The sequence below is a fragment of the Saccostrea cucullata genome, unplaced genomic scaffold, assembly GCF_032062105.1.
Source record: "Saccostrea cucullata isolate Sc308-1 unplaced genomic scaffold, CSIRO_AGI_Scuc_v1 ctg8545, whole genome shotgun sequence".
Lineage (NCBI taxonomy): Eukaryota > Metazoa > Mollusca > Bivalvia > Ostreida > Ostreidae > Saccostrea > Saccostrea cuccullata.
In genome coordinates, this window is record NW_026926255.1 from 1 (window position 1) to 27,478 (window position 27,478).

The 27,478-nt window shown below is 33.1% G+C and overlaps 1 protein-coding gene across 1 annotated transcript; it reads left to right on the top strand.

The window, feature by feature from the left end:
* The first annotated feature begins 1,209 nt into the window (after positions 1-1,209).
* LOC134271230 (uncharacterized) lies at positions 1,210-25,922 on the top strand. Its single transcript, XM_062753465.1, has 9 exons — positions 1,210-1,630; positions 2,008-2,141; positions 4,605-4,830; positions 13,035-13,445; positions 13,824-13,957; positions 18,846-19,071; positions 21,109-21,519; positions 22,140-22,273; positions 25,689-25,922. Exons 1-9 carry the CDS (start codon positions 1,261-1,263, stop codon positions 25,920-25,922), a joined length of 2,280 nt encoding a protein of 759 aa, XP_062609449.1. The 5' UTR covers positions 1,210-1,260.
* The last annotated feature ends 1,556 nt before the right edge of the window (positions 25,923-27,478 follow it).

Sequence of the window (27,478 nt, forward strand, 5' to 3'; positions counted from 1 at the left end):
TTTTTTCTCAAATCTTTGCATTTTATAATTACTAGTAGTTATGTTATTTTAATTCATATCAAGGAGTGTCGGAAACCAAAAAATGCTTTGGATTGTAAATTATTTCACCATTTAGATTAAACATAGGTGTTTTCTTGAAAATGGTAATACTATTTGTGTTGTTTTTGTAAACTTTTAGAAAAAGGAATACAAATCAAGCTACATGTACATTGTTTGTTAATCCTAAAAACAAATTAGGTATAAAGGCCAAAACTAAAACAGTTACGTGGGACTGTTTTAAAACGCTTCCTCTCACACCATTTTGGTTTATTTCATTGAAATGATGTATATTAGTTGGCTTTTAACTGATGAAAGGGGTGTGCCCACTCCTCTATGGTAATTAGTCCCTTTTTATGTTTTTGGATAACCGAGTTTTCTCTGCTACCAATTTGAATTGCTTCAATAGGCTTATGAAATTGCAACTGTTCGTTGTTTCTACATTTCACGTATACAGAAAAATCTGGTAGCTCGTAACAGCCGGAATGCAATGGGAATTCGATCTGGCAGATTATACATGTAGGAAAATCTGACCCCCCCCCCCCTCATAATCAAATGGATATTGTAAATCTGAAAACCAAGCAACTTTTTTATAGTGTTTCTGTATGTACAAACATATTTTTAATAAAATAATTTTCCAAATCATAATTGACAAGATAAGTATAAAATACGAGTTCCTCTTTTATTGAAAAACAACTGAATATGATTCAAAAACCATGGACTTAAATTTTTCATTTGATGGATTGTATAAGAGTTAAAAACTCGTATGTTTGTTGTTATTTTTGTAAGTAAAAAATACGAGTTCCTCTTTTATTGAAAAACAACTGAATATGATTCAAAAAACATGGACTTAAATTTTTCGTTTGAAGGATTGTATAAGAGTCAAAACTCGTATGTTTGTTGTTATTTTTGTAAGTAAAAAATGGTAAAACATTTACTTGAACCACTCTATTTAACCATTTTTATTTCTCTATTAAAGAGGTTTAATGAATGATAAATGCTCTCCGGAGGAGGTGAGTGAGTAGCATCTTATTCCTTTTATTTCAGGACATGTAACAGGCAAATTGTTTCCATGGTTTTTCAAGCAACTCATTCAGATATTACAAAGGCTTTGCTTCCATGATTGAGTAAAACATGAGTACACGGTTCTCTTATGTAAATGTTTTTTTTCTTTCAGGATCATCACAGAACCTACAGATCCAAGCTATACCACAGACAGTAGATATGGGAGAGGATACAATGACTATTATCTGCTCTTTAAATAATCCATCTCAGGTCAAGGCATTGTATATTATGGAACTGCAGAGGAACATTTCCAACTCTTTTGAAAAAGTGGTTTCTATTTCAATGAATACAGATAATTATCAAGAAGAGATAATATATCACGACTCAACTTTGCAAGCCAGAACAATTGCAACTGGGTCTCTTGAACCACCTTCTACAGCGGAACTTAGATTAACTTTTTCAAAAGAAAACGTTAGATGTCCAGATGATTTCAAAGAATACAGGTGTAAAATGAGTGGCTTGGATAGTAGTTTAAACGTGATTCCTGAACAAGATGCTGAATCAGTTCCTGTACAGGTTTATTATAGAGGTTTGTAAGAAGACAAATAAGCCATGTTGTGTACCTTATCTGGTTTTAAATGCATGTTAATAACACAGTAAGTGAACTGACTTCAAACAAGAACTAGAATTGCTAAATTTGCAACATTTCCCGTAATATATTTCATCAATCGGCTTTGTCAACAAACATGAACATTCCATCCAAGAAGCTGTATTTTTTTTTTTTGAATATCATACTGCACTTGTGAATAATGACGAATTCGAAAATCTATGACAGTTACTTTGCTATTTTTATTTTTCCTACATCAAGACAAATTCAAAAACATACAGAGATATGAATGTAGCTAAAAAATATAGACTTTTGAATGACATCGATTGCAATAATTAGATGTTATTTCTGTGTTACAGTTCAGCCATATGTAATTGAGATGCCCAGAGTGAGGATACTGGGAGAACACTTTGACACAAGTGAAAGACAGTTTGAAGTAGGAACAGCTTTACAGTTAACTTGTACAGGACAGATAGGCAGTGATCCTAGTGCAGTATGTGTTAAACATTTTTAAAAACTTAAATATTTTATATACTAGTACATAATATGTAGAAAAAAAATTTTCACATTATTTTGTTATTGTAGGTAGGTTTAATAATAAAAATGAAAACCATTAAGTAATCGTCCAGCCGCATGCATGAAAATATATAAAATAAGTCGAAATATATAACATATCGTTTAATGAATTTTTCACGTTACCTGAATAAATTTAGATCTAAAGAGAATATTCGAGATTAATTTGTTTTTTAGTTCACTTGAGCCGAAGGCTTTTTCCGACGTCCGTTTATCTAACTGTCTGTCTGTCTGTCTTTCCGTCTGTCTGTAAACTTTTCACATTTTCGACTTCTCAAGAACCACCATGCCAATTTCAACCAAACTTGCCAAATAGTATCCTATAGCAAAGGGGTTTCAAGTTTGGAAAAAATGAAGCCCCACACCCTAATCAAATCGGAGCTTATTCAAAATTAGTGAAAACTTAATGGCATCCTTCGGTAGTGTAGATTCACATCTGTTCAAATCATAAACCTGGGTAGTAGGGTGACGCCACAATTGACGATCAAAATTTACATAGGAATATATAGAAACATTTTTAAAAATCTTATTTTCAAGAACCATTTGCCCAGGAAAGATGAAACTCATCGAGAAATATCCTCAGGCAGTACAGATTCAATTTTGTTCAAATCATGACCCCTGCTGGAAGGGTGGGGCCACAATAGATGATCAAAGTTTTAAATAGGAATATAGATGAAAAAATCTTTGAAAATCTTGTTCTCAAGAATCATTAGGCCAGGAAATATGAAACTCATGTGACATCATCCTCAGCTAGTGTAGATTCAAATATGTTCAACCCCAGGGGGTTGGACGGGGCCACGATGGACGACTTAAGTTTTACATAGGAATGAATTCATTGGAATTTTTTTTTTTAAACGTTTCATTTGAAGAATTACAAGGCCTTGATTCGTCGAATCTTTATGGAAGCATCCTCAGGTAGTGTAGATTCAAGTTTGTTTAAGTCATGACATGGGGAGTAGGGGTTGGGTAGGGTAAGCCACAATAGGGGATCAAAGTTTTACCTAAAATATCATGGAAATTTTTTCCCGAGAATAGAAAATCCATGTTTAATCATATTGATATGGAGGCATCCTCGGGTAGTACAAAGTATACATGTTCAAATGAGGTCCCCAGTTGTAGGGCAGGGCCACAAATGGGGGAGGTTTCAAATGTATAAATAGGAAAATAATCATCTGCTCAAAAACAGCAAATCCATTTGTTATAATGATATGGAGGAATCATCAGGTAGTTTAAAATTCAAGTCCCCATGGCCAGCCAATGTAAAATTCTTAATTCTGAAATGTTTTTTTTCTTTCTTTCCAAACCAATGTGCTAATGAGGGTAGCGATGTGGCTCATAGGTCTCTTGTCTATTTTTTTTTTATAAATCCTAGGATATGTTTGGATATGTTAAGTACTTCAGATAAGTAAATAATTTAAATACAAAGAAAATATTATTACTTATCACAACAACTTCTAAATGGTGAAATATCTGCAGTTGATTTTTAGATCTTGAAAATATTGCTGTAGAATCTCAGTGTTGAACGTAGAAGAAAAACTTAGTTCATGCTAAATGTAATTTAAAATGTCCGTTTAAACAGAATCAGAAGCTGTGAAACGATCTGACAATCTAAATTTTGACAAAATTCTGTAACAATTTTCATTTGTAGTGTTCTATATATATATTACTGTTTAGTGTTTACAAGCGGAATATATTATCTTACACTGATCATGCTGATACATGGAATTTACATTTAAAAACTTGGTGGATTTTTCTTTTACGAACACTTATCTCCGCAAACAGATTTATGGTAGGGATAAGAATAAATACACATTAAAGCTGAACACGACTCGTACATGTAAATAGGCATACGCCATTTTTGATAGCATTATCGACGATACATCAACACTAGGGTATACTCGTCCCATTCGTTACACCTGACTGCTTTATTGTCACAGGTATTGGCGTGGAATGGCGACCCGTGTAAGTGCTGGTTATATTGCATTACCTTTGTTTATATTTTATTGCAGTTACGTTTATCTGTGTTGTTTGTATAATGCACTGACTTATACAACTATAATTGTAAATATATTTCCTATCTTACTTTCCTGCATTTGAAGAAGTATTACCGTTATTATTCTCGCTCCCAAGGCCTGAATAGCATAGGTGCGACTACACAGGTGTCGACCGATTACACTGAACAGTCTCTGATTCTTGCCGTATTTATAGGGGTCTGCAGGGTAGCGAGACTCGGGAACAAAAATGGCGGACACATTTCTTTTACGAATCGTGTTCAGCTTTAAGTAGGGTAATGCATGGGTTAAACAAACATTATTTTTCTCAAATCAAGTTTATGATACTTGTGTTATAGTTTTTTTTTCTTTTTTCTTTAATTGATTTGCAGACAATACGGTGGTGTGCTAAGACTGCTGTAGCACAGTCCTTCACAGGGTTACCAATGACACCAGTCCACTCCCAGGCCTCACCATCTGGCTGTCAGTACACACGTTCTAGTTTTATCACCTACAACCTTACAAGCGTCGACACCTATAAACAGTTTCTGTGTGAGTCTGGATATTCTGGTCTCTGTGGAACAGGAACAGCCATACAGTTTCTTAACATTACCCTAAGTGAGTAATATTTCTATAATGGTTTACATATTTATATTTTTAAACAAATTTGTTTTCAAATTATCTTGTATTTTCAAATGTCAAATATATTTAAATATGAGAATAGATTTCTAGTTTAATTTGAGATTTTGCATCAGATAAAAATCGTACTCAGATGACCCTTAAAGGTGCATGGACACAGTTGCACCCCAAAATATTTTAAACTTATTTTTATAATTTTACAAATATTAAACTAAGGTCTTTCGAATGATCATTAAAAATTTAAACTTCGTTTGTCGAGATACATGACATATTTAGAGCTTCAAACCTTTGTATGTAAACAAGGTCCGTGTCATATTTTTATTTACGTAGGTTAATATAATTTCAATAAAAAAGTTTATTCTCAATACGCTTAGACAGTTTCTATTGATTTGCTGAATTTCATATTGTTTTAAATAATTATGATATTTTCTATATGTAAACAAAAACAAGGCACGAGCCTTGTTTAAATTATGAACAACGTTAAGTTATGTACCTTGTTTGTTAATCAACAAATGATATTCAAATTTTGGCTGATTAATAGATGATGCCTTACTTAGGAATTATAAACATAAAAATTGGTTTCAGAATTTCAATTGAAACTGTGTCCATGTCCCTTTTAAGGTCAGTGTTCTACTGTGTAAATGCTCAGCTATGTTAAGGAAGGTCAGAGTTCACATTCCTTGTACATCGTATTGAAAGTTTAATTGTGACCTCATTGAAATTTAACAAGCCACAGAAATTAATTAACAACATGACCATGCGTAAAAAACAACTTGAATGTATTCATTTTATCGATTATTCATAAAATCTTGTAAAATTGCAATACTTAATAGCGATACAGTCGAGTAATAGAAGAAAGCCTTTTGTCAAATATGACGTCATCAGCCTTGGTATGACGCAGCACAAGTGATCCAGAGGAGTAGATTCACTGGTTAAATAATAACAAAAATGCTTAAATAAATATGATACTATTGCTAATTTTTAGACTTAATCATAAAAACTAAAAGAAAACTAGAGCCGAGCTCGTTGCAAAGCAACGAGTAGGTCTTCCGTTGGAGCTGTGGACAGGAAGTTACGACCTTGGGTCAAGGTTACTGCACTTTCAAATGTGAACAACCTTTCCTCTCAGCATGAGCCTCCAGTGAATCTTAATGACAAAGTTATGCTTAAACATTTTTTTCTCTGTCAGTGACCTTGATTTGCCAGAAAGACATGACACAACCTCCAATCATAAGTAATCTATGTTTCAAGTAAGAGCCTCCAATGATTTTCACTTACTAGTTCATAGCGTGGAAAAGAAAAGATTTCTTATGTCAGTGACCATGATTTTAACAGAATAACCTTGGCTCTTTGTCAAGACAAACCCTCAATCTGAAACAACTTTTAGAAATTCATAACCTTGACAGGAGTTTTACAACTTTTCTGTCATTGGCCCTAAAGGACAAGATAGGGTTAAAGCAGTATTTGGCCCCCAGTTTTGGCTGTCTTTAAAAATGATTCAACAATTTACCCATAAAAACCTGTTGTCACTCCTGCCACAAAATGAGTATAAATTTTTAGATTTAGAATATACAGGGGCCAAAGTGAATCCAGGAAATAGGTCAATTTCTGTAATTTCTCATTTTTATGCAAATTTTCATCAAATTTTTAGCACATTTTCTTTCGGAAACCATAGAGCACACGCTTGCCTATCTACCAAATTTATATATTTTATACACTGATATCAGATGCAGTTTATGTGTAAAAATCTCAGATAGGCAAGCTTGTGCTCTATGTTTTAGGAAGAGAAATGTATCCAAAATAGGATAAAATTCCACCAGAATTGAGGAAATTCTAGAAAATACCCTATTTCTGGGCCCTTTAGTAGCTTCCATGTAACCTTTGAATCAAAATTAGTGCTTGTATAAAAGTGAGGATCGATTTATCTTCTGAACTACAAACTATCACAATTCTACCATTGTTCTGATTTTTATATCAAATAAGGGGCCAGATTCGGGCTGTTACCCTATCTTGTCCTTTGCTAAAATGACCTTATTTTAAGTCATTTGAAAACCGGCGGACTATAAGCTTTTTGTATCAAGTATAAACTTAAACAAATATAGTCAGAATGAATAAAATACTGTTTTCTGAGTGAAAATCGTAAAAAAAAAAAATTTTTGTCACGAGCAATCTGTGTATCAAGTATGAGCTTACAGATATTCTCGATTACATATAAATGATGCAACAAAACATTAATTCTTTCTCCAGTGACCCTGAATTTGCCGTAATATTGCCTTGAATATATAAATACAATGACACAACCTAGGATCACTTGAAATCTTTGTATCGAGTACAAGCTTCTGGTTTCTTTGTGTTATAGCCTGACCTTCTTGGAAAAACTTAAAGACAGACATATGGACAGTTAAACAGACCGTTTAATTCCCATTCCATCCACACTACCCCCCAAAATACACAATTACTTTGCAAGGGAAAACTCTAGTCATGATTTGAAAAAAAGTAATCTTTTTTATATCAGGAAGCTTTCGTAAATATGGTTTCTCATTCTTGCCCTGAAGTTCGTAAGAATAATGCTTTAAAACGACCCCTTCTTACTTTTTACTAACCGTTTTCTTCATTGTTTTCATTTTATATCCCCAAGGTCGCCCGCATAGCGCAATGATTAGAGCGTCTGTTCTATAGTAGCGAAGTAAGGAGTTGATCCTTACGTCGTGGTTCAAATCCCACTGTGGGACGTGGGGACCTGTCCTTCCGATGAGACCGTATAAAACAAGGTCCTGTGTCGCTTTAGGTGCTGCTACAAAAAAGATCCCTTCCTGCTCAAAGGCACTAAGTGCCGATTATAAGACATGTAATGTTTAACTATGGTGCCGGTTATGATTTTAATAGTTTAAATTAGGTCATAAAAGTGTGTAATTACATGATAAGTTTGTGATATTCAGTAGCTGTAGATTGTTATATATAAGTTATTAAATTTTCGATTCTGTACATACGATGCGGGTTTATTTCATGTACTACTTACATGTACATTGTATAATCTGCTACTGATATTTTTTAAATCACGGAACAAAATTAAAAGGTTAGCGCACTATACTAATCATTTACAGGTTTTGAATAAATTATAAAACAAATAAAATTCATTACTTTAAAATCTTGAATTATTTTTTCAACTTGACTAATCAACGTGTAATATAAATAGGCATTGTGCAAGCACAGAAGTCACTTATGAAGTTGAAACGTGCCGGAGATACTTATCGATGTTTAGTCCATTTCATTTATGAGTAAAATTCTGAATAGATCCTTATGATTCGGAAGATTTTCTTTAAAATTTAAAACTGAAATAGCCATGGTAAAAATCTGTGATGAACAAAAAAAATTTGTTTGGGAAAATTTGTGTTGAAAACGGATTTATTTGTGAGTTAAAAGCGCTAATTAAGCTTATGCATTTAAATCAATATTGGTTGAAGTAAAGTAAGCGCAGATCGCCAGTCCTTACGCTATGAATCCTAAAAACGAAAAGTAAAACTACACATGGAGCTAACGAATTATAAAAATTAAAGACTGATTAATGAACATGTAAAATAAATACCCCAACGTTTTGTTCTAAAGTATTTTAAAATATTTTTGAAAGATTCGATTTACTTACAGAAAATAATGTTTTCCATAAGTTTGTAAAATAAGATTTAACATTCGACCACGCTGTGTAAATAAATGTCAACAAGCGACGGAAGGATTGGTTTGTCGCGTAATTGTAAACAAACACAAAACCAAGATAGCCGTTTTAGATAAACATGTATCACGATCAAATTTAAAACAAAGATAAGCCAACATATTAATCTCAAATATCGGACAATAATAATTTTCCACTGATTGTAAAATGGTTTTAATACACCAATTATTTTGCCTATGACTGCGGGGTCAATGGTTCGCCGCGGCGTGTCGCTTAAGATTTTCTTGGACGCGAGTAATCGTAAGATTACGCAGCAATGGTCAACACACTTAAGGGGGATGTACAAGCCATATCGGATCTAGTCTGGTGTAAACTAAGAAATAACAAGAATGCGCTTAATACTATACTAAACTAGCTCAAAGTTACTCAAAGTGCTAATGCACTAATTATCTATTGTTGGAGACCAAAATTAGTAAACAATTAAGTTTATTTTGTCTTAATTAGAAGAAAATTAATCATGTTAGAACTGCGCAGCTACAGCATTCATGAGATGAAAAATGCATTGAAAATGGACTTAGTTTGATTCATTGATAATATGGCTACAACCATTTGTTTCGTTTTTTTCTTGTCATTATCAATAATTCTTGAAAATTTGATTTCTCATATGGGTGTCTTCCTGAGGCCATGTGTTTATTTCGTCCGCCATTCCTCTGTCACACAGAGTTCGAATAACAATGATTTTAGAATAAATGCGACCGTAATAGCACCAAGACAAGAAATTACTAAGTAATAATCATTAGGTTATATTACTTACTACTTTTATTTGTTGCATCGCATCGTCTGATTAATGAAAAAACGCGATTTTAACCTCTTTCCAGCAAATCGGGAAAAACTTTTCTGTTTACAACTCGAAATTCCTCGCTAAAATTATTCCACTAAGCACATGGTTGGCATGTGCATATATCTGCTGTGTATAAATCCGTTTATTACCATGATTATATTTAATTTTTCATGGAACAAGTCTTGATAATTTGTTGGTTTCTTTAAAACTCAAGATAAAAAGATAAAAATGTCCTAAACATATGTGTTTACAGTGGGTCTTTTTTCTGTGGCGAAAGAAGTTATTTTCAAATGGGGCACTGCAAGGAGGATGCTTAGCATTTAATTTGAAAATGTTAAACAATACGCAGTGCATGAAAAATAAATTGTAATTACATGTCTTACATTCGAAAAGTTGGTACATATGTCTATTTTGTTTATAAGTTATATAGAAAAAATAGGCATTTATAGGATTTCCTTCAGGCACCTCACATAAATAGCTAGAATGTTTGCAATGACCCAGACATTGTATGGGGTCATGTTTGGACACAAAAACGCATCATGTCTCATTATGTTGACAACGTTGTAAGCTCTCGCTCATTGAACATACCGTGGCGAAGCTTGATAAAATATAATGAGTTGTTTCTATGAAATTTAGAAGCAAGCACAATGTTTGCAATGAAAGGTCCATTGCATATGCTATGTCTATCATCGCACAAAAAGTGAGTGCTAACCCCCCCCCCTCCCCCGAAAATCCTTTGTTTGTTTTTCAAAATAGTGTCAAAGATTACAAAAAATTGCATTACTAAGTATGTGATGGAACATGTACTAGCCTTATAATACCACTTGTTATAAAAATATTTGGTTGCCCTCTCTCCCGATCTACTGCCTAGAAATGGCCCGACTCATTTTTTTAACATTTCATTACACGATATTTTTTCTTTTTCTTCCGTAAACAATTCTGTTTAAATTTTAAGGATTTTTTTTTCTCACCTATAAATACGGACCCAATAATTTTTCCCTGAGTTGAGAGGACCAACAAACATCATTTTAAAGATGTTTATAGGTTGATTTTTTCTCTTTACTTTGTACAATTGTAATTTTGAAAATATGGGCAAATAGAAAAAAAATTGTGTTCAAACTAAATAAATTACTTCAAGCCACACTATAACACCTTCCCTCTTTTTAAAGTGTTCATATTATTTGAAATATTTTGCAACTGTAATTCTCTTCTACATTTAAAGATTGTTATGCCCCTCCATATTAAGAAGAGGTCTGGAAAACAAGATTCCGTGCTAAAAATAGACCACGTGCTGCTATCCATGAACTACTTTCATGGTTCTTTAAACTCTTTTTGAAGACAATAGTACCTTGTTTTGAACTTGAAATTATCATTTAAAAGTGCAAAATTTAGACATTTTCTCAACAAATGGTTGTAGAGAGAACATTAATGCACAGTTTGCATATTTTTTTGGATTTTTTAAGGCTCTGCTGAATTCTGTAGCTGCGCAGTTCTAAGGAGCATATCAAAAGCATTTTTCTGCAAAAGTATAGATTACATATGCACAACATGCATTCGGTTATGCATATTTATTGTATCTTTATCAAAAAGACTTAAAATTTGATCAAAATATAATGTATTTTAGCCATTTAAAGAAATGTTTACATTTTGCGTTCACTGCACTAAAGGTGGCCGTACATCCCCCTTAAAATCTGGGTTCCAGGTGAATGTGAGAATTGCGCAGTAAATAATTTCTGTACTATTTGACTCTTTAAAAGTTCTTTTTATGAGATCCGGGCGTGTATCGTTTTCGTTCATATTGTGTGTGTTCATATCTTAACGAAGAAAAGCTTTTTCTAAAACTCTTTCTCTTGGAAACATTTTGATTAATAAAAGGAAAATGATGCCATTGAATACTCTTAATGGGAACCAAAGAACACGTTAAAAACCTAATTAAAAAAAGAGATGTGATACAGCATTGTAAAAATTTATTATTTACGGCAAGTTTACTTCCATTCTGCGCATAAAGACTACAGAGTTTTCCTTCAATAGCAAGATGAGAACTGACTAGCTTTCTTTCCTATAATGCGTAAGACTCGAACAAAATAATATTTTTATAGGACAGAGATAGTATTAAGGTACAATTTTATATATGAAAAGAATGAATTTAACCATTCTGTGTTTTTATTTGTGTATAACTGTGGGTCGCAGGATTACCCGCCGATTGATTCCCGGTGACCGACTTTGCCCCGCGCTATCGAGGGAGGCGTGTTATATAATTGTAAACAAACAAGGTGAGTGTAATCCGAAAAACGCTACCTGTTTACCTTGCCTGCTTTTACCGCGTTATTACCAATATTCCCGGCATAATCGAACAAAACAGCATTTTCATCAGATCAAAAAGGTGTAAAAGAGCAATTTTGTTCGTTAGATTTACATCGAAAAATTTACCGTTTTTGAGTTATAAAGTAAAAACTTTCAAGTTCCATAGAGCCCTTATTATAGGGGCCAGCCCCTTTTGAATAGTATTACATGAAAGCCCTTGCAATTATGCACAACTTTTGTTCATTATGTCTTAACAAAATATTTTTAGTTTTCAAGATAAAAAGGAAAATATGAGTAAATTTTCGCTCTTTTAGGCGTTCTAATTTTTGACCCCTATATAGCGCCATTGTGAATACAGAAATCGAAAAACAAAAACAGATGTGCACAACTTCAATCCTTCTGTTACCCAAAATCAGTAAAATTTCTGCTCCAGCTTTTGTGGTCTCTGAGCCTTTATCCGGAAACGAAAGCCTATAAATTTTCGTTTAAAGGGGTATAACTCAAAAGCGGAAGTGAATTTTTGAAATGTTAGATAGCACTCCGATATACTTTAATAATGTCTATAATGTCTGAAAATTTGAGCAAAATCCGTTGATAAATGAGTGAGATATGAGGCCTCAAAGTTGGCGTCTAGGAAGTAGAAGAAAAAAAAAGAATAATAATCTTGACCAACAGAATCAGTAGAAGGTCTTCCGTTGGAAACGGAAGACCTTAATAATTTATTAAATACAATGTGTATAGAATATGAATTTATCTAGTAGCATTGAAGCTGCACAGGGATAAGGAATATAGAGAATATCGCTAAAGCGATGAGCGTATTCGTGATTAACATCAAAAGTGCAAGGGCAAGACTATTTTGTTTGAGCTGAAATTTGGAATATTTATTGCTCATATAGTATATATTTTGAAAAGTGCTGGGAGCTGATCCTGGTCTGCATAACATTAATTTTATTTATAACAGAATTTAAGCGAAGTGGAAATTTTTAGCTATTAGAAGCATTTTCGGAAAAATTGGCAAACAGCACTGACTAGCTCCCAGCACTTTTTGGGTAAAGGATATAAACCTCTTTTAATGTGTATCAATTTTTTTCTTGAAAAACAAGCGTATGCCCTTGCACTATCCACATTTCCTACATTCAGCTTAACAATTCTATTTTTATACAAGTCACGTGACAAACAGCTGATACGTGCGACTTAACTGGTAATAACTACAGCTCAGTCCTATCCATTATTGATAGCTATATTACATTTTCTACAAGTATTCAGTTGCTTTGTTAAAGTTTTTTAAAAGAAGCAATACATATTAAAACGGCGCAAAGGTAACATTTTCCATATCGGTTCTTAACATAGCTGAGTGCATATTTATTTTAGCATGGTCGCAGAACCTGCAGATCCAAGCTATACCACAGACAGTGGATATGGGAGAGGATACAATGACTATTATCTGCTCCTTAAACAATCCATCTCAGGTCAAGGCATTGTATTTTATGGTGCTGCAGAGGAACGTTTCCCACTCTTTTGAGAATGTGGTTTCTATTTCAATGACTAATTATGAAGAAGTGATAAGGTATTACAACTCAACTTTGCAAGCCAGAACAACTGCAACTGGGTCACTTGAACCACCTTTTACATCGGAACTTAGATTAACTTTTACAAAAGAAAACTTGAGATGTCCAGATGATTTCAAAGAATACAGGTGTAAAATGAGTGGCTTGGATAGTAATTCAAATATGATCCCTGAACAAGATGCTGAATCAGTTCCTGTACAGGTTTATTATAGAGGTTTGTAAGAAGACAAATAAGCCACATTGTATACCTAATCTGGTTTTAAATGCATGCTAATAACACAAGAAGTGAACTGACTTCAAACAAGAATTATGATTGCTGAATTTGCAACATTTCCAGTAATGCATTTCATCAATTGGCTTTGTCAACGAACATGAACATTCCATCAAAGAAGCTGTATTATTTTTTTTTTAATATCATATTGCATTTGTGAATATTGACGATTTCGGAAATCTGTGAGATTTTCTTTGCTATTTTTATTTTTCCTACATCAAGACAAATTCAAAAACATACAGAAATATGAATGTAACTAAAATAATATAGGCTTTTGAATGACATCGATTGCAATAATTCGATGTTATTTCTGTGTTACAGTTCAGCCAATTGTAATTGAGATGCCCAGGGTGAGGATACTGGGAGAACAGTTTGCCACAAATGAAAGACAGTTTGAAGTTGGAACAGGTTTACAGTTAACTTGTACAGGACAGATAGGCAGTGATCCTAGTGCTGTATGTGTTTAACATTTTTAAAATCTAAAATATTGTAAGCTTCCTTGGCACCTTGTCAGACGCTAATCAACACACTGTGATAAATCCCGAGTAAATTCAGTGATTTTTTTTTCTATCAGGACTACACATGACATCCGTCCATTACAGTACCGACCAGACCCAACCTGACACCAAAGCAGTCCCAGAAAGCAGTCCCCGGGACTGCTTTGGGACCGCTCTGGGACTGCTGTGGGACTGCTCTGGGACCGCTATGGGACTGCTATGAAAAGCAGTCCCAGCAGTCCCAGCTGCCCCTGGGACTGCTTTCTGGGACTGCTTTGTTCACTCATGTGTGACAAAGGTTCTGAGTGACATGATGGCTCCGCCCACTTGTGTATTCTGAATTTGCAGGCTCCCTGTTGTTTTGTTTACTTGCAGCAGACAGGAGTTTAAACTGTTTAATAAGCAAGGATTTCTTATAATCTTTTAATAACTTGAGATTACATGTATTATAGTTAATTTATAGTTTTATGGACTGTATATTTACACAAATGTAATATTGAATAGTTTTAAAAATAAAGTTGTTAAATAAGGAAGCCAGGAGGAGATTTTTATTTCTAACATATATAAAACTTCAGGCTCATGAGAAAAAATATCTACATGTAGATTTATTTTATTATCAAATGTAATATTAAATACTCAAAATTTGCATTTGGCACTATTTAAAAAATCATTTACATTTAGATATAAGATATTTCAATTGAAAAGGCTACACGTTTTACAAGCACCACGCTAAAAGAGTATTCCATGCAACTCTCAAATAAAAATCTAACAATTTATTTTATGACATGAAATAAAATTATGCCACCATTCTTTCGTAACATAAGCAATGTGAACATTTATACAGGAATTTACAGATGAATTAGTTTTTAATTTATAAATAAGTTAATTATAAAAAGAGTAAATTTAAAAAACAATAAATAAATAAACAGTTGAAAATACCGGGAATTGTGATTTATTTCTTTTTTGTTTTGCTTTTGTTTACCAGCTGGCCGATCATGTGTATGAATAAAATGATATAAACACCTGCAGTTTCAATCGCCTTTGGGCAGAAAATCAATTATGCATGTTATTTGGGTACGCGTATCAGTGTTACACATCATTGAACATGCTGCTCAATTAACAATGACCCTAATTTCAATCTATGTAAAAAATGTAATGCAAAAAAAGAAAAAGATAAATGAAATGTGTATAAATTTCTTTCAAGATTAATTAATGTTGAACATAATCTTAGGATTCTATACTAGTCACTAATACAATTTACAAATAAAACAATAATTTTTAAATTAACATGTCAGTAAAGAATAATCAATACTTAAAAATATTACTTGGCAAAATTAGCAACGAATTTTTCAAAAGCCCTAATACTTTAAAAAAAAATGCCTTTAGAGTATCCCGATAGTATTGAAATCGGCCATGATCTTTAATGATTAGATCTATTTAAAACTAATTCTGGTGAAATATAATTAATTCAATTTTAGTTTTCTGTATAGAAAATAAATATGAGAGCCAGTATCAATCACAAAAACCCCTAGATAATTGTGATTAAATATTCTTGTTCAGTGTAATTCATTTATGTAGGTGTGTAAGCTTTCTTCCTTCAATAAATATTATTTCAAATTGTTTCAAATCTATGCGGGTACTGCTCATACATTGTACATGTAAATGACCTTCGCATTGTAAGGATTCCTGGCATACTGCTCAACAAAAATTCAGCTGCCTTTTATAGTTCCATTGTTTATTGGAAATCTCATTTCTGAGTTAGCCCCGCCTATTAAATTAATAAACCCCGCCCACTGGGACTGCTTTCTGGGACTGCTGGGACTGCTTTCTGGGACCGCTGGGACTGCTGGGACCGCTCTGGGACTGCTCTGGGACTGCTGCGGGACTGCTTTAGCAGTCCCAGAAAGCAGTCCCCGGGACTGCTCTGGGACTGCTTTGTGTCAGGTTGGGTCTGGTCGGTACTGTATACATAAAATATAGAGCATCCTCCGCCCCTCGCAAGTATTTAAACACTCTTAATATTGTACTTCAGATCTTTAAAAATATACCCACGTTCAATTTCTAGTTTCAAATATTCATTTAATAAAGATATTAATGAAATATCACAAAACTAGTCAGAATATCTATGATTATAAGTCCTAGCTGTAGTGTAGAAAAGGCCCATTTTGTAGGTATAATTTGTTCTTATAAATTTAACATCTCTGGCCTAATAAAATACAGTGGATTGCGGTGTTCGTGCGGTGGAGAAAGTACAGGCTACTTTGTACTAAAGTTTACATTATTTTCTCATACCTAAGTCGCATTCTAAGAGATCTAGTAATTTACAGCTATACAGTCAGCGATATTGATGAGTATCATGATGATAAAATTGAGGTTCGCTGCTCATATATATATATATATATATATATATATATATATTCTATAATTGTCACGTGATCAAAACTAACCAATGAATAATTGTCCTTTCTGGAGCACCTCAGAACAACTTTACATACAATTTGTGTAATACAGAGAAAATAATGTCGTTGAAAATGTTCTTTCTATATGTAAGGTAGGAGTTATAAATTCTATTTGATATACATAATAAAATTAGTTCAACAAACAATCGGTTATAAAACGGACACACACAATCCACGGCGTAGTAATACGAAACAATATTGAGCACACATAAGTCTTACGCTATACATTCAAGTTCCAAAACATTTCGTCAAATAAAACATAATTAAATGAAAAGACTGCAATAAAATAACATTTAAGTATCAATTATAAGCAATTGAGGACACTGAAAAGTGTCATTTTGATTTTATCACTGTTAAACAACAATTTTTATGTCACGTGACTATTTTCGTCGTAAGAAAGATGACTTATAGGCGCCATATTACAATGCATGTGATAGTGCTGGGAAAAGTAACGCAAGTGAGTTAAGGCTACGTATGGAGTTTTCTATGCAAATTAATTAAGTAAGACCCATTAGTGCTATAGATACCACAAAGAAAATGTTAAGACTTGTTTTCTAATACATTCTTGGTACCCACGATATGCGACTGCCAGTACACACTATGACGTCATATTATGACGTCATCAATCTTTACTACACACGTTTATAAGAAACATCAACAAAATCGCTCTGGCGCAAGAGCATACCTTACTTTGTTTTACAGAAACAAGGTATAAAGAAACGCAGAATATTCCAAAGATTTAAGATATTGCTGCACAAATGTCGACACTGCAATTGTTTAGTTACTATTTGCACAGTTTTAAGTTCAAACAGGGTAAAAATGTACAGTCCGGTGTAAGTTTAGTAAAATTTTTATAAATTGAAGAAGAGGATAGGATTTGTGCAGCAATTTTATTAATTTTTAGATTATTTTCCTTAATATGATACTTTATTTATTTTAAATTAGGTGAGATATGCCCTTGCGCCGACGTTGTTTTGTTAATGTGTTTTATTACCTTGAATGGGAAAAACTATGACGTCATAATATGACGTCATAAAATGCACTTGCAATAATATACTGTGGGTGCTTAGCATGTATAAGAAAATCAATTTGAACTTTCTCTGTACATAAAATATACAATTTATGCATTTTTATTAGCTCATTTGCATAGAAAACCCATATCTAGCCTTAACTCACTTGCGAAGTAAATAACAGCCGTAAAATGGTAGATAATTATGAAAAACTGACATATAACATCTTAGTATCACTGTTCCTTACCGTCCGTCTGTTCTACATTTCCCCTCTAGATTGTCTAGTAACACAAAAACAATATTTGTTGACATAACAATGTCGAAGTACATTGTGTATTGCATCAATAATTTAAGTAAACGATAAGATAATAAATTAACAGAAACAATAAAACATTTCTAATAATTTACTACTGGATGCTACACTGTACTTTACAACACTGAAAAATACTAGGCAAGCCTGTGAGTATTATGCTATATTCTGAAGTCCACCCCCATACATACATGTATTATATGGTGACTAACCACTATAATATAACAATAAGCTTAAACCCACCCTCATACATAACATAGTTAAGTACAATGACTGCAATATTACAATACTTTATATATATGTATATAATATGAAGAAAAAATGTTTTCATACTATGTAGTCATTGTAGTTAGGTTTGTTCATATGAATGAAAACTAATCAAATTCCAGCCGCATGCATGTATATATCTGAAATAAGTTGCAATATATAATAAATATTGATTATTGAATTTATAACGTTTCCTGAATGCATTTAAATCTTAAATAGATTATTCGAAATTAATTTGTTTTTCTATCTTTTGATAAATCCAAGGATATGTTAGGATATGTTAAATACTTCAGATAAGTAAAAAATTTGAATATATAAAAAAATATATAATTACTTATCACAACAACTTCCAAAACGTGAAATCTGCAGTTGATTTTAAGATCTTGAAAAAAAAAATGCTGAAGAATCTCAGCTAGGGTTGAACATAGCAGAAGAACTGAGTTCATGCAGAATGTAATTCAAAATATCAATTTATACAGAAACATAAGCAGTGAAACGATTTAACAATCTACGTTTTGACATTTTTTTTTTTAAATTTCAGTTGGAGTGTTTTATAGATTTTACTGTTAAGTGTTAACAAGCGGAATATATTATCTTGCACTGATACATGGAATTTATATTTAAAAAGTTAGGTGGAATTTTCTCTTACGAATACTTATCTCCGCAAACAGATTCATCGTAGAGATAAGAATTAATAAATATACTATTGTACGAACTGCATAGGTAAAACAAAGTTTTTTCTCCGATCAAGTTTACAATACTTGTGTCATTGTTTATTCTTTTCTTTAAATGATTTGCAGACAATACGGTGGTGTGCCAAGACTGCTGGAGCACAATCCTTCACAGGGTTACCAATGACACCAGTCCACTCCCAGCCCTCACCATCAGGCTGTCAGTACACTCGTTCTAGTACTGTCACCTACAACCTCACAAGCGCCGACACCTATACACAGTTTCTGTGTGAGTCTGGATCTTCTGGTCTCTGTGGAACAGGAACAGTCATACAGTATCTTAACATTACCCTGAGTGAGTTGCATTTCTAAAATGGTTTATATATTTATAATTTTTTTACACCTTTTTTTCAAAATGTTTATGATATGACTCCTTGCCTGAACTAGTAAATATCTCATATGACTTTGAATGACTGGGATTTGCTGCGATTAACGTCTAATTAATAGTTTGTGTTTTCTTTAGAAAATGTTTCTATATCTAGTGAAAATATATATTCGTAAATAATACTACATGTATTTTGTCTATAGAAAAAGATATTAAAATCAAGAACAAAATATTTCTTAGAACATTGACCCGTTAATGATTGTTGCCCTGATAAAGAGACGATAGGGCGATGATTTTGACAAATGGTCTATGGTTGATTATATATAATTTATAAACAAGATCATGTAGTTATTAAAATGTATGGCAAAATTGCATTTTTCTTTCCAAAACGACATGCTATTACTGATCATTTCCCTGTTTATGTTTCGAAAAGAGAATTTGTAACCAGTTAGAAAAAAAATAAGAATTATGTAACGTGTTAAGAACTCAAAGAATTTTTCCTTTAACTAGAAAACACAGGCATAAATTAACTATACAGATTAAGCAAAGGAGATTAAAGCCATTTTAACTTAACTGGTTGAAAAACTTCAATGAGTTCTCATTTAATTGCCAAGTATTGGAGGCAGTAAATGAAACACCGAAATGAATATAAAAAATTTCCTCAAAACACAAGTCGCATAAAGTGTAATTAAGATTGTTCTTTATCATGAACGGGCGTACAGAAAAAAAATATGGAGATGATTGATAGGATTTAACCTAAATTTATTGATAATTAATAAAATATAAATTCATAAATTTATTCCTACAATTCAAATTAAGAGCAGAGCAAACATGGACCTTAAAATCATCAGAGATGGAATCAGGTGCAATGGAGGAGTAAGTATCCCCTGCCAACTTGTCAAACCCGCCATGTGTTCTTTGTCCTAACAAGAAAAACGGAAAATTCAATGTGTAAAAAATTATTTAACAATCATATGTATTATGTAAAAACTCATTTAGCATACGACTTAATTTTCATGATAGACTGAATTTGCAGACTAGGTCACTGTTTTGACCACAGTTATTTAGAAATGATAATTTTATACGAGATTTGATACTCTTGTTTTGTTTCTGAAAATTCCTATATGAAATGCATTCAAGCTTAAAGTCAATTTAAGCCAAACAGCAGAGCAAATACGCACCTTTAAAACATTATATGGGATCAGATGCCATAAAGGGGTGAGATTTCCCTTGTTTTTCAATGCTTGTCTCGCTTGAGAAATTTTTCATACGAAGCGCATGATCTCATGAAAAGATAGTCCTAAACTTGAAATGTAGGTATTGGACTTTTGTGAGGAGTGCTGAATTTACAATCAGCGACATACTTTTACACTGGGACAATCTCTGACAGGTTTTTTGCGATATAAATATTAAGCTTAACAGTTTATCAAACGATAAAAATTGGGTATTTCAAAGCGGATATTATGTTGCCTAGGATGGGGAACATAAACCATATACTTTATATAATTAACCTTCTCCCTTCCAACAGACAGAAACCCTTGCCAAGTATTCCTACAGGGGTATTTTTTTCTTCTATGTTTGATTGCTATATATAATTGATATTGAAAGAATACACTATTCCTCACGAATTAGGAAATCGAAGTTTTGTTATTCTACCTACCATTGTATTACTAATATATTTACTAAATAATAGTGAAAATTTAAAAACGCAGTGATGTTTATTTTTCACACTAGACAACTTGTCCACAATTGTACGGGACAACCCTCGTAGATAGCGTTACCACGACAACATTCCAACAGATTTTGCATCTTTGTTTTTAAGATTTAAAATTTTTTTTTTCATATTTATTATCTCGTACATATTCAATTTATAATATATGCTCCAAATGGACTTTTCTTGCATCTATCTTGAAAATAATGAATTACTTTTAAAAAGACTTCAATGTTAAATGCAGGGATAGCTTGAAAATATTTGAAAATTACTTGTATATTCATGGTTTCTTATAGCGTTATCTCCGAATCTCCAGATCCAGATTCAACCACAAGTTGTAGAGTTGGGAAAGGATGCATTGGTCATTGTTTGTTCCATACAAAGCCCATCACATGTCAGCGTGTTATATAACATACACCTGCAGAGAAATACTACGAACGGTTTTGAGACAGTTGTAGCTCTTACCTTAGAAGATCAACGAGAAGAGGTAACGTATGAAGATTTAACATTGAATAACTTGACAACAGCCACGGGTTCCCTAAAACCTGATTCTGAAGAACAGCTAAGAATTATCTTTCCAAAGTCCAATATCAGATGTCCAGATGATTTTAAAGAGTACAGATGTAAAATGAGTGGGCTAGACAGTAATTCAAATATGATTCCTGAGAAAATTACCGAAACAAATTCATTGCAAGTTTCTTATAAAGGTAAGCAGAGCAGGAGGAACCATTGTAGAATAATTATATGTGAAATATGCTTGTATACATGTAACATGAGCTGTCAAGGAAGATGATTATCCTATTTTCTTTTATTTTTTGTTGTTGTTGATTTTATTATTCACACTTATGAAACTGTTTTGTGGTTTAGTTGGTTTATACACCGTAAAAAATAAGTTATAAATAAAACGACAATTTTTATCAATATTGCAATATCAAAATTTAGTTTTCCTCTTTCCTCATATGATACTGTATAGAGGATTATTTTCGTCCCGTCTTATTTTCGCCCTTTCACACTTGCAAACAATTTTGAATTCGGCCAGTCATAGTTTTGTTTAAGAAATTACATGTATACTGTATTTTGTTAATTTGCCCAATTTTAAATTCGCCGAGATGAGGGTAGGCAGGAAGGGGTAAAAAAAACAGGGGCAAACAGTTCCCTGTATGCAGTTTTGCATTAATGAATGTATATCGGTCTCTTCAATGTTTTTATTATAATCATAGCAAACCCATTCTATAGCATAAAAATATTACATATCACACTGTTAAAGAATAAAAAAAACCCTACAATACACAGGACTTGCAATGTAAAATTTATTTGTATGTTACAGTTAAGCCAGTGTCTATTGAAACACCAAAAGTGAGGATACTGGGAGAACAGTTTGACACAAATGAAAGACAGTTTGAAGTAGGAACAAATTTACAGTTAACATGTACAGGACAGATAGGCAGTGATCCTAGTGCGGTATGTATTTTAATACAGATGGTTTGAAGTTGAAAAGGAAATACGAGTATCATGATTTTCGTGTAGAAGACAGAAAGGTTGTAATTTTTCTGCTGTGTATATAAAATTGTTTTAAATGATGTGCTCTTAAAATGTTTACACACTGTATTCAAATGTTTTCAAGTTTGCAGGTGTGTTAAAAGAGCTCTATTTGCAATTGCACATTTTTTCCTTTATCTAATTGTACAAACATACAGGGGTTTATAGGTCATGACGAATTACTCGGCACAATAGTTTTCTGTCTTTGTGGAACTCATCGTTATATGGTTACATTTTGAAAAATATCAATTCGGAATAATTTCTTACCAACATTATTTTACATTTTATTGTGTCCTGGACTGCAATGCACGCTTTTGTTCAAAAATTGAAAAAGAGTTGGTTGCTGGTCCTTCTTTCTGTTCGAAAATCTTAAGCGAAGCTTCAATAATATGGTAAAATGTTTGGGAACGTATTTGTCAAGTTAGTTTAGAAATATAAGCTATTTTCGGACAGAATTATTTCTTCAATGACGTGAAGGCGTGAACGTTTTACTTTTAGTTTCCGAAAAAAAATACAATTTGTCTTTGAAAATATTATATTCTATTTTTGATATAACACGATTAAATCAGGAGTTTCTAGCTTAAAATTAAAATTGCGATTAAAGGAATACATAATATTGTTGCTAGTCTTTGGCTCTTCTTCCGATTTGTTTCTGGCTTTTTATTATCTATTTTAAGATCCTGAATGATTTTTTTATATGCTAGCAAACTTCTCTCAGCCAGGAGGTTCACCGAGATCACCTTTGTAGCAGTAGGCATTGGTAACTTTTCCCATAGAGATATCCTTTAGCATGGCCGCCTTGTGGATGTTGAACTTTCTCTCCTACAGTTGCAATGGTCTTTTGCTTTCCTGATTGCCTAATTATGTCTAACAAAGATCATTTTCTTAACTATCCTTAGCTCAAAGTCCAACATTTATTGGAGATTAACTTGTGTAATTACTAGATTGTTCATCATATTTGAAATTCAGTTGTGTCAAAATACTTTTTCTCCCTCGGAAAACGGACATTTAAAGATATTCTTACATCATTCACAATCACAAGAAATGAATGTTAAAATTTCACACCTCGAAGTTTAATATTTTTAGGTCACCTGAGTAAACTCAGGTGACCTATTGCTATCTGTTTTCGTCTGTCGTCGTTCGTCGTGCGTCGTGCGGTGTTAGTCGTTCGGCGTGCGTTAACATTTTAACATTTTTAACTTCTTCTCTAAATCCACTGTACCAATTTCAACCAAATTTGACATATAGCATCTATGGGTGAAGGGAAACAAAAATTGTGAATTTCATGGTCCCAGCCCCCCTGGGGCCTTGGGGTGGGGCAAAAACCACTAAAATCAGTGCAATCTTTAAAAATCTTCTTCTTTACTCCTGGACATCAAGCAGTCAAACTGTTTGTATGATTGTAATCAGCATTGAGTCCTCTACCAAAATTGTGAAATTCATTGCCCCAGGGTCAGGGGTTCTAGTGCTAGGGCCGGGCTTAACAGTTTATATAGTGAAAATGCATTATTTCTTTAAAATTCTTCTTTTCTGCTCCTGGACATTAAATAAACTAGCCAAGTGCATAGGTAAGTTGAAAATGACCACCTTTTCCAAAATTGTGAAATTCATGGCCCCAGGGTCAGGGATTCTAGTGCTAGGGCAGGGCTATGTTTATTATATAGTGAAAATGCATAAATTCTTTGAAATTCTTCTTTTCTGTTTGTGGGCATTAAATAAACTAACAAAGTGCATATATATGTTGAATTTGACTGTCTTTTCTCAAATTGTGAATTTAATCCCCCCAGGATCAGGGGTTCTAGTGGTAGGGTTGGGCTATATAGATTATGTAGTGAAATGCAAAAATTCTTTGAAATTCTTCTTCTCTGCTCATGGGCATTAAATAAACTAACCAAGTGCATAGCTATGTTGAATAAGGCTGCTTCTTCCAAAATTGTGAATTTCACAGCCCCAGGGTCAGGGGTTCTAGTGGTAGGGCTGGGCTATATAGATTATTTAGTAAAAAATGAATTATTTCTTTGAAAATCTTCTTCTTTGCTCCTGAGTATTAAATAAACTAACCAAGTACATAGTTATGTTGAATAAGGCTACTTCTTCCAAAATTGTGAATTTCATGGCCCCTGGGTTGGGAGCTCTGGTGATAGGGCAGGGCTTTATTGATTATACAGTGAAAATGCATAAATTCCTTAAAACTCTTCTTTTCTGCACCTGAGTATTTAACCAATGAACTATGCACATAGTTATGAGGGGGAAGGATGCTTCTTTGAGATTTTTGAATTTCAGGGTCCCTGGGTAAGGGCTTCTTGTGTTAGGGTAGGGCTCTAATGTTTATATAGTGAAAATGCATGCATCCTTTGAAAATCTTTTCCTTTGTTGTTGGGTATAATGCCAAATGATCTTAGTATATATTTATGACAAAAAACCTGCTTCTTCCAAAAATGGTTAATTTCCTGGCCCCTGGGACAGAGGTACTTTGAGGGTGGTGGGGGGGTACATAATCTGAAATAATTTAATGCTTTGAAATCTGCAGTTTGGTATTAATCAACAGCATTGTGAAATTAAATTTTAAAAGATTTCTAAAATTTTGAAAGATATGGCCTCGGGGTCAATGGTTCCTGTGGGATGGGGAGCTAAACTGTCGACCAACCCTAACACAAGTAGCCCTGACCCAGGGGCCCTGAAATTCACTAAAAGTGGAAATGAATTTTCTCTGTGTTACTCTGATCTACCTCTGGGTATTAAGTAACCAAAATAAGCATGCTGAGTGCATAATTATGATAAGCAATGATGCCTCTTTCAAAATTGTGAATTTCATGGCCTCTAGTTTAAAACATGAATCAAATTCAATTGTTGGAAAGTTGTCGCATGATACTCAGATGACCTATAAGGCCCGTATTATAAAAATATTTTTTTAAGTTAAAAGTTAGATGAATGTAACATTAATTTGATTGACAAAATACCTAGACCTGAGACCGACCAAGTAGTAGCCAAGTCTTATTTGATACAATGAAAGGGAAACAGTTATAAGAGAACGTACATTACAAACACATTAGTGTAAATGTTTATGTGCGTGGGAAAAAGCCGAAAAATATCTTTTTTTTTAGAAGAAAAACTATTCTTGTATTTAACTGCCATTCAATTGATATTGATAAAACCTTGCTTTCATATCGTGCAATTTGAATCTTTTACATTGCTTTCCTTCACATTCAAAATAACAATAAGGTATTCTAATTTGTGTTCGAAAATCTAAATTATTAAATGCCTGCAAAGTTCCAAACAATACATACTTAATACTAAAACATGTTATAGAATAAAATGTTATTTGGGTCAATTCCAGACGATACGTTGGTGTGCTAAGACTGCTGGAGCACAATCCTTTACAGGGTTACCACAGAAACCAATCCACTCCCAGTCCTCACCATCAGGCTGTCAGTACATTCGATCTAGTACCATCACCTACAATATCACTACTAGCGACACTTATGCACAGTTTCTGTGTGAGTCTGGATCCTCTGGTCTCTGTGGAACAGGAACAGCCATACAGTATCTTAACATTACCGTCAGTGAGTAAACAAACTTTTTTTTCTTTTTTGAATACAATCAGTGATTAATCATCTTTCATTTCAAAAAATTACCTAAAAATTATTCTACATCAAAAGTCAATAAAACAATTCAAAACAGGAGCAGAGCAAACACGGACCTCCGAACCATCAGAGGTGGGATCAGGTGCCTTGAAGGAGTGAACATCTCCTGCCGACCGGTCACACCGCTGTTTTCTCCTTCTACTGACTAGGAATTAACGGGAACATACGTCGTCAGTTCAGTGTATAAATAATGGACTAACAATTAGTATGAAAAACGTCAGACAGCATTTGACTCAATGATAAATTGTATTTGCTGACAAGGTCATTGTATCGACCAAAGAACTTACGAAATGATGACTTTAAACGAGACTGCTGATATTCTTGTTTCATCAACTTGTTTGTCAATAGTTTATATCGTTTAAGAAATTGTTCATACGTAGAGCATGCTCTTGTGTATCGAATCAACTGAGATATACAAACTTCGTCTGCAGGTGACGAAGTTATATTACTGCATAAGTAAGGGAAGTTGACGAAAGAAAAGTTAAAGTCATTTTGTTCATCATAGAGATATAAGATTGGTTGTTAGATTACCATTAATGTCTTTTTCAAGTAAAATATCCAAGTATGAAACAGATGTGTCAGACTCAGTGGTATTTTTTATCTCAAGCCCCCCAGGATATATAGTATCGATGTAGGAATTATATAGAAATTACCATTGTTAATTGACAGTACCTCGTTGATATATCTAAATGTTGAGATAAAGGCCACAACAAGTATTTTCTTCTTTTCACTCTGAAGCTTTTACACAAAATTTGCTTCATATGAATACAAAAATAGGTCGTCCAAATTTTCTGGTACTGACTTTTAAATTATTAAAGTTATCACATATATAATGTGAAATTCATTCGTGACACCTAATGATGGTGTTGACGGCTTTCACTAGCGAATCTCCTCACAACTGCATAAAATATATGCAAAATAAAGAAAAATAAAATGAAGAAAATAAATAAGAATGGATTTAATTTTTTCCTCCGAAATTTGAAATATTTTAATCCATTTTTGTTGTTTAATATTTTACAGAGGGCTCAGAGTCACAAAAAGGAGCATCCAAGGCATGCTCAACAGGTCAATGTATTTTTATTATATTTATAAATGGAATGCTTAAGGTGTCATTCATTACAAAGTTTATAATATCATTACCTATGATAAAGAGAATCCACGTGATAATAAAAATACAATGCATATTGAAATAATGATGAAGTGTATTGATTTTGAATTTTTATTTAATTTTCGTACCAGGATATATCTCCTCAGTGTTATTTGTTACCTGTTCCGGACTTGTAATGTTTCTCATGTTCAAGAATTAGATCGGAGTCAATTTGATTAAAAAGGTATGTAATGTGCTTATTCCAGAAACCCATATACCAGGGGTAATATTCACTCATAATCCGCTTTAAAATTTATCTATTGCCATAATTATATATCTTTAATTTAGATAATTGCTGATATCGATCCTCTGCCAAAGCGCACAGTAATCATAGGT

What these genes read in the sequence shown, in the direction of transcription:
- LOC134271230 (XM_062753465.1), top strand. Translation starts at nt 1,261, where the DNA reads ATGGGAGAGGATACAATGACTATTATCTGCTCTTTAAATAATCCATCT. An exon ending in TGTACAGGTTTATTATAGAG is followed by an intron (nt 1,631 to 2,007) that starts GTTTGTAAGAAG and finishes TCTGTGTTACAG; the next exon opens with TTCAGCCATATGTAATTGAG. An exon ending in GTTTCTTAACATTACCCTAA is followed by an intron (nt 4,831 to 13,034) that starts GTGAGTAATATT and finishes TATTTATTTTAG; the next exon opens with CATGGTCGCAGAACCTGCAG.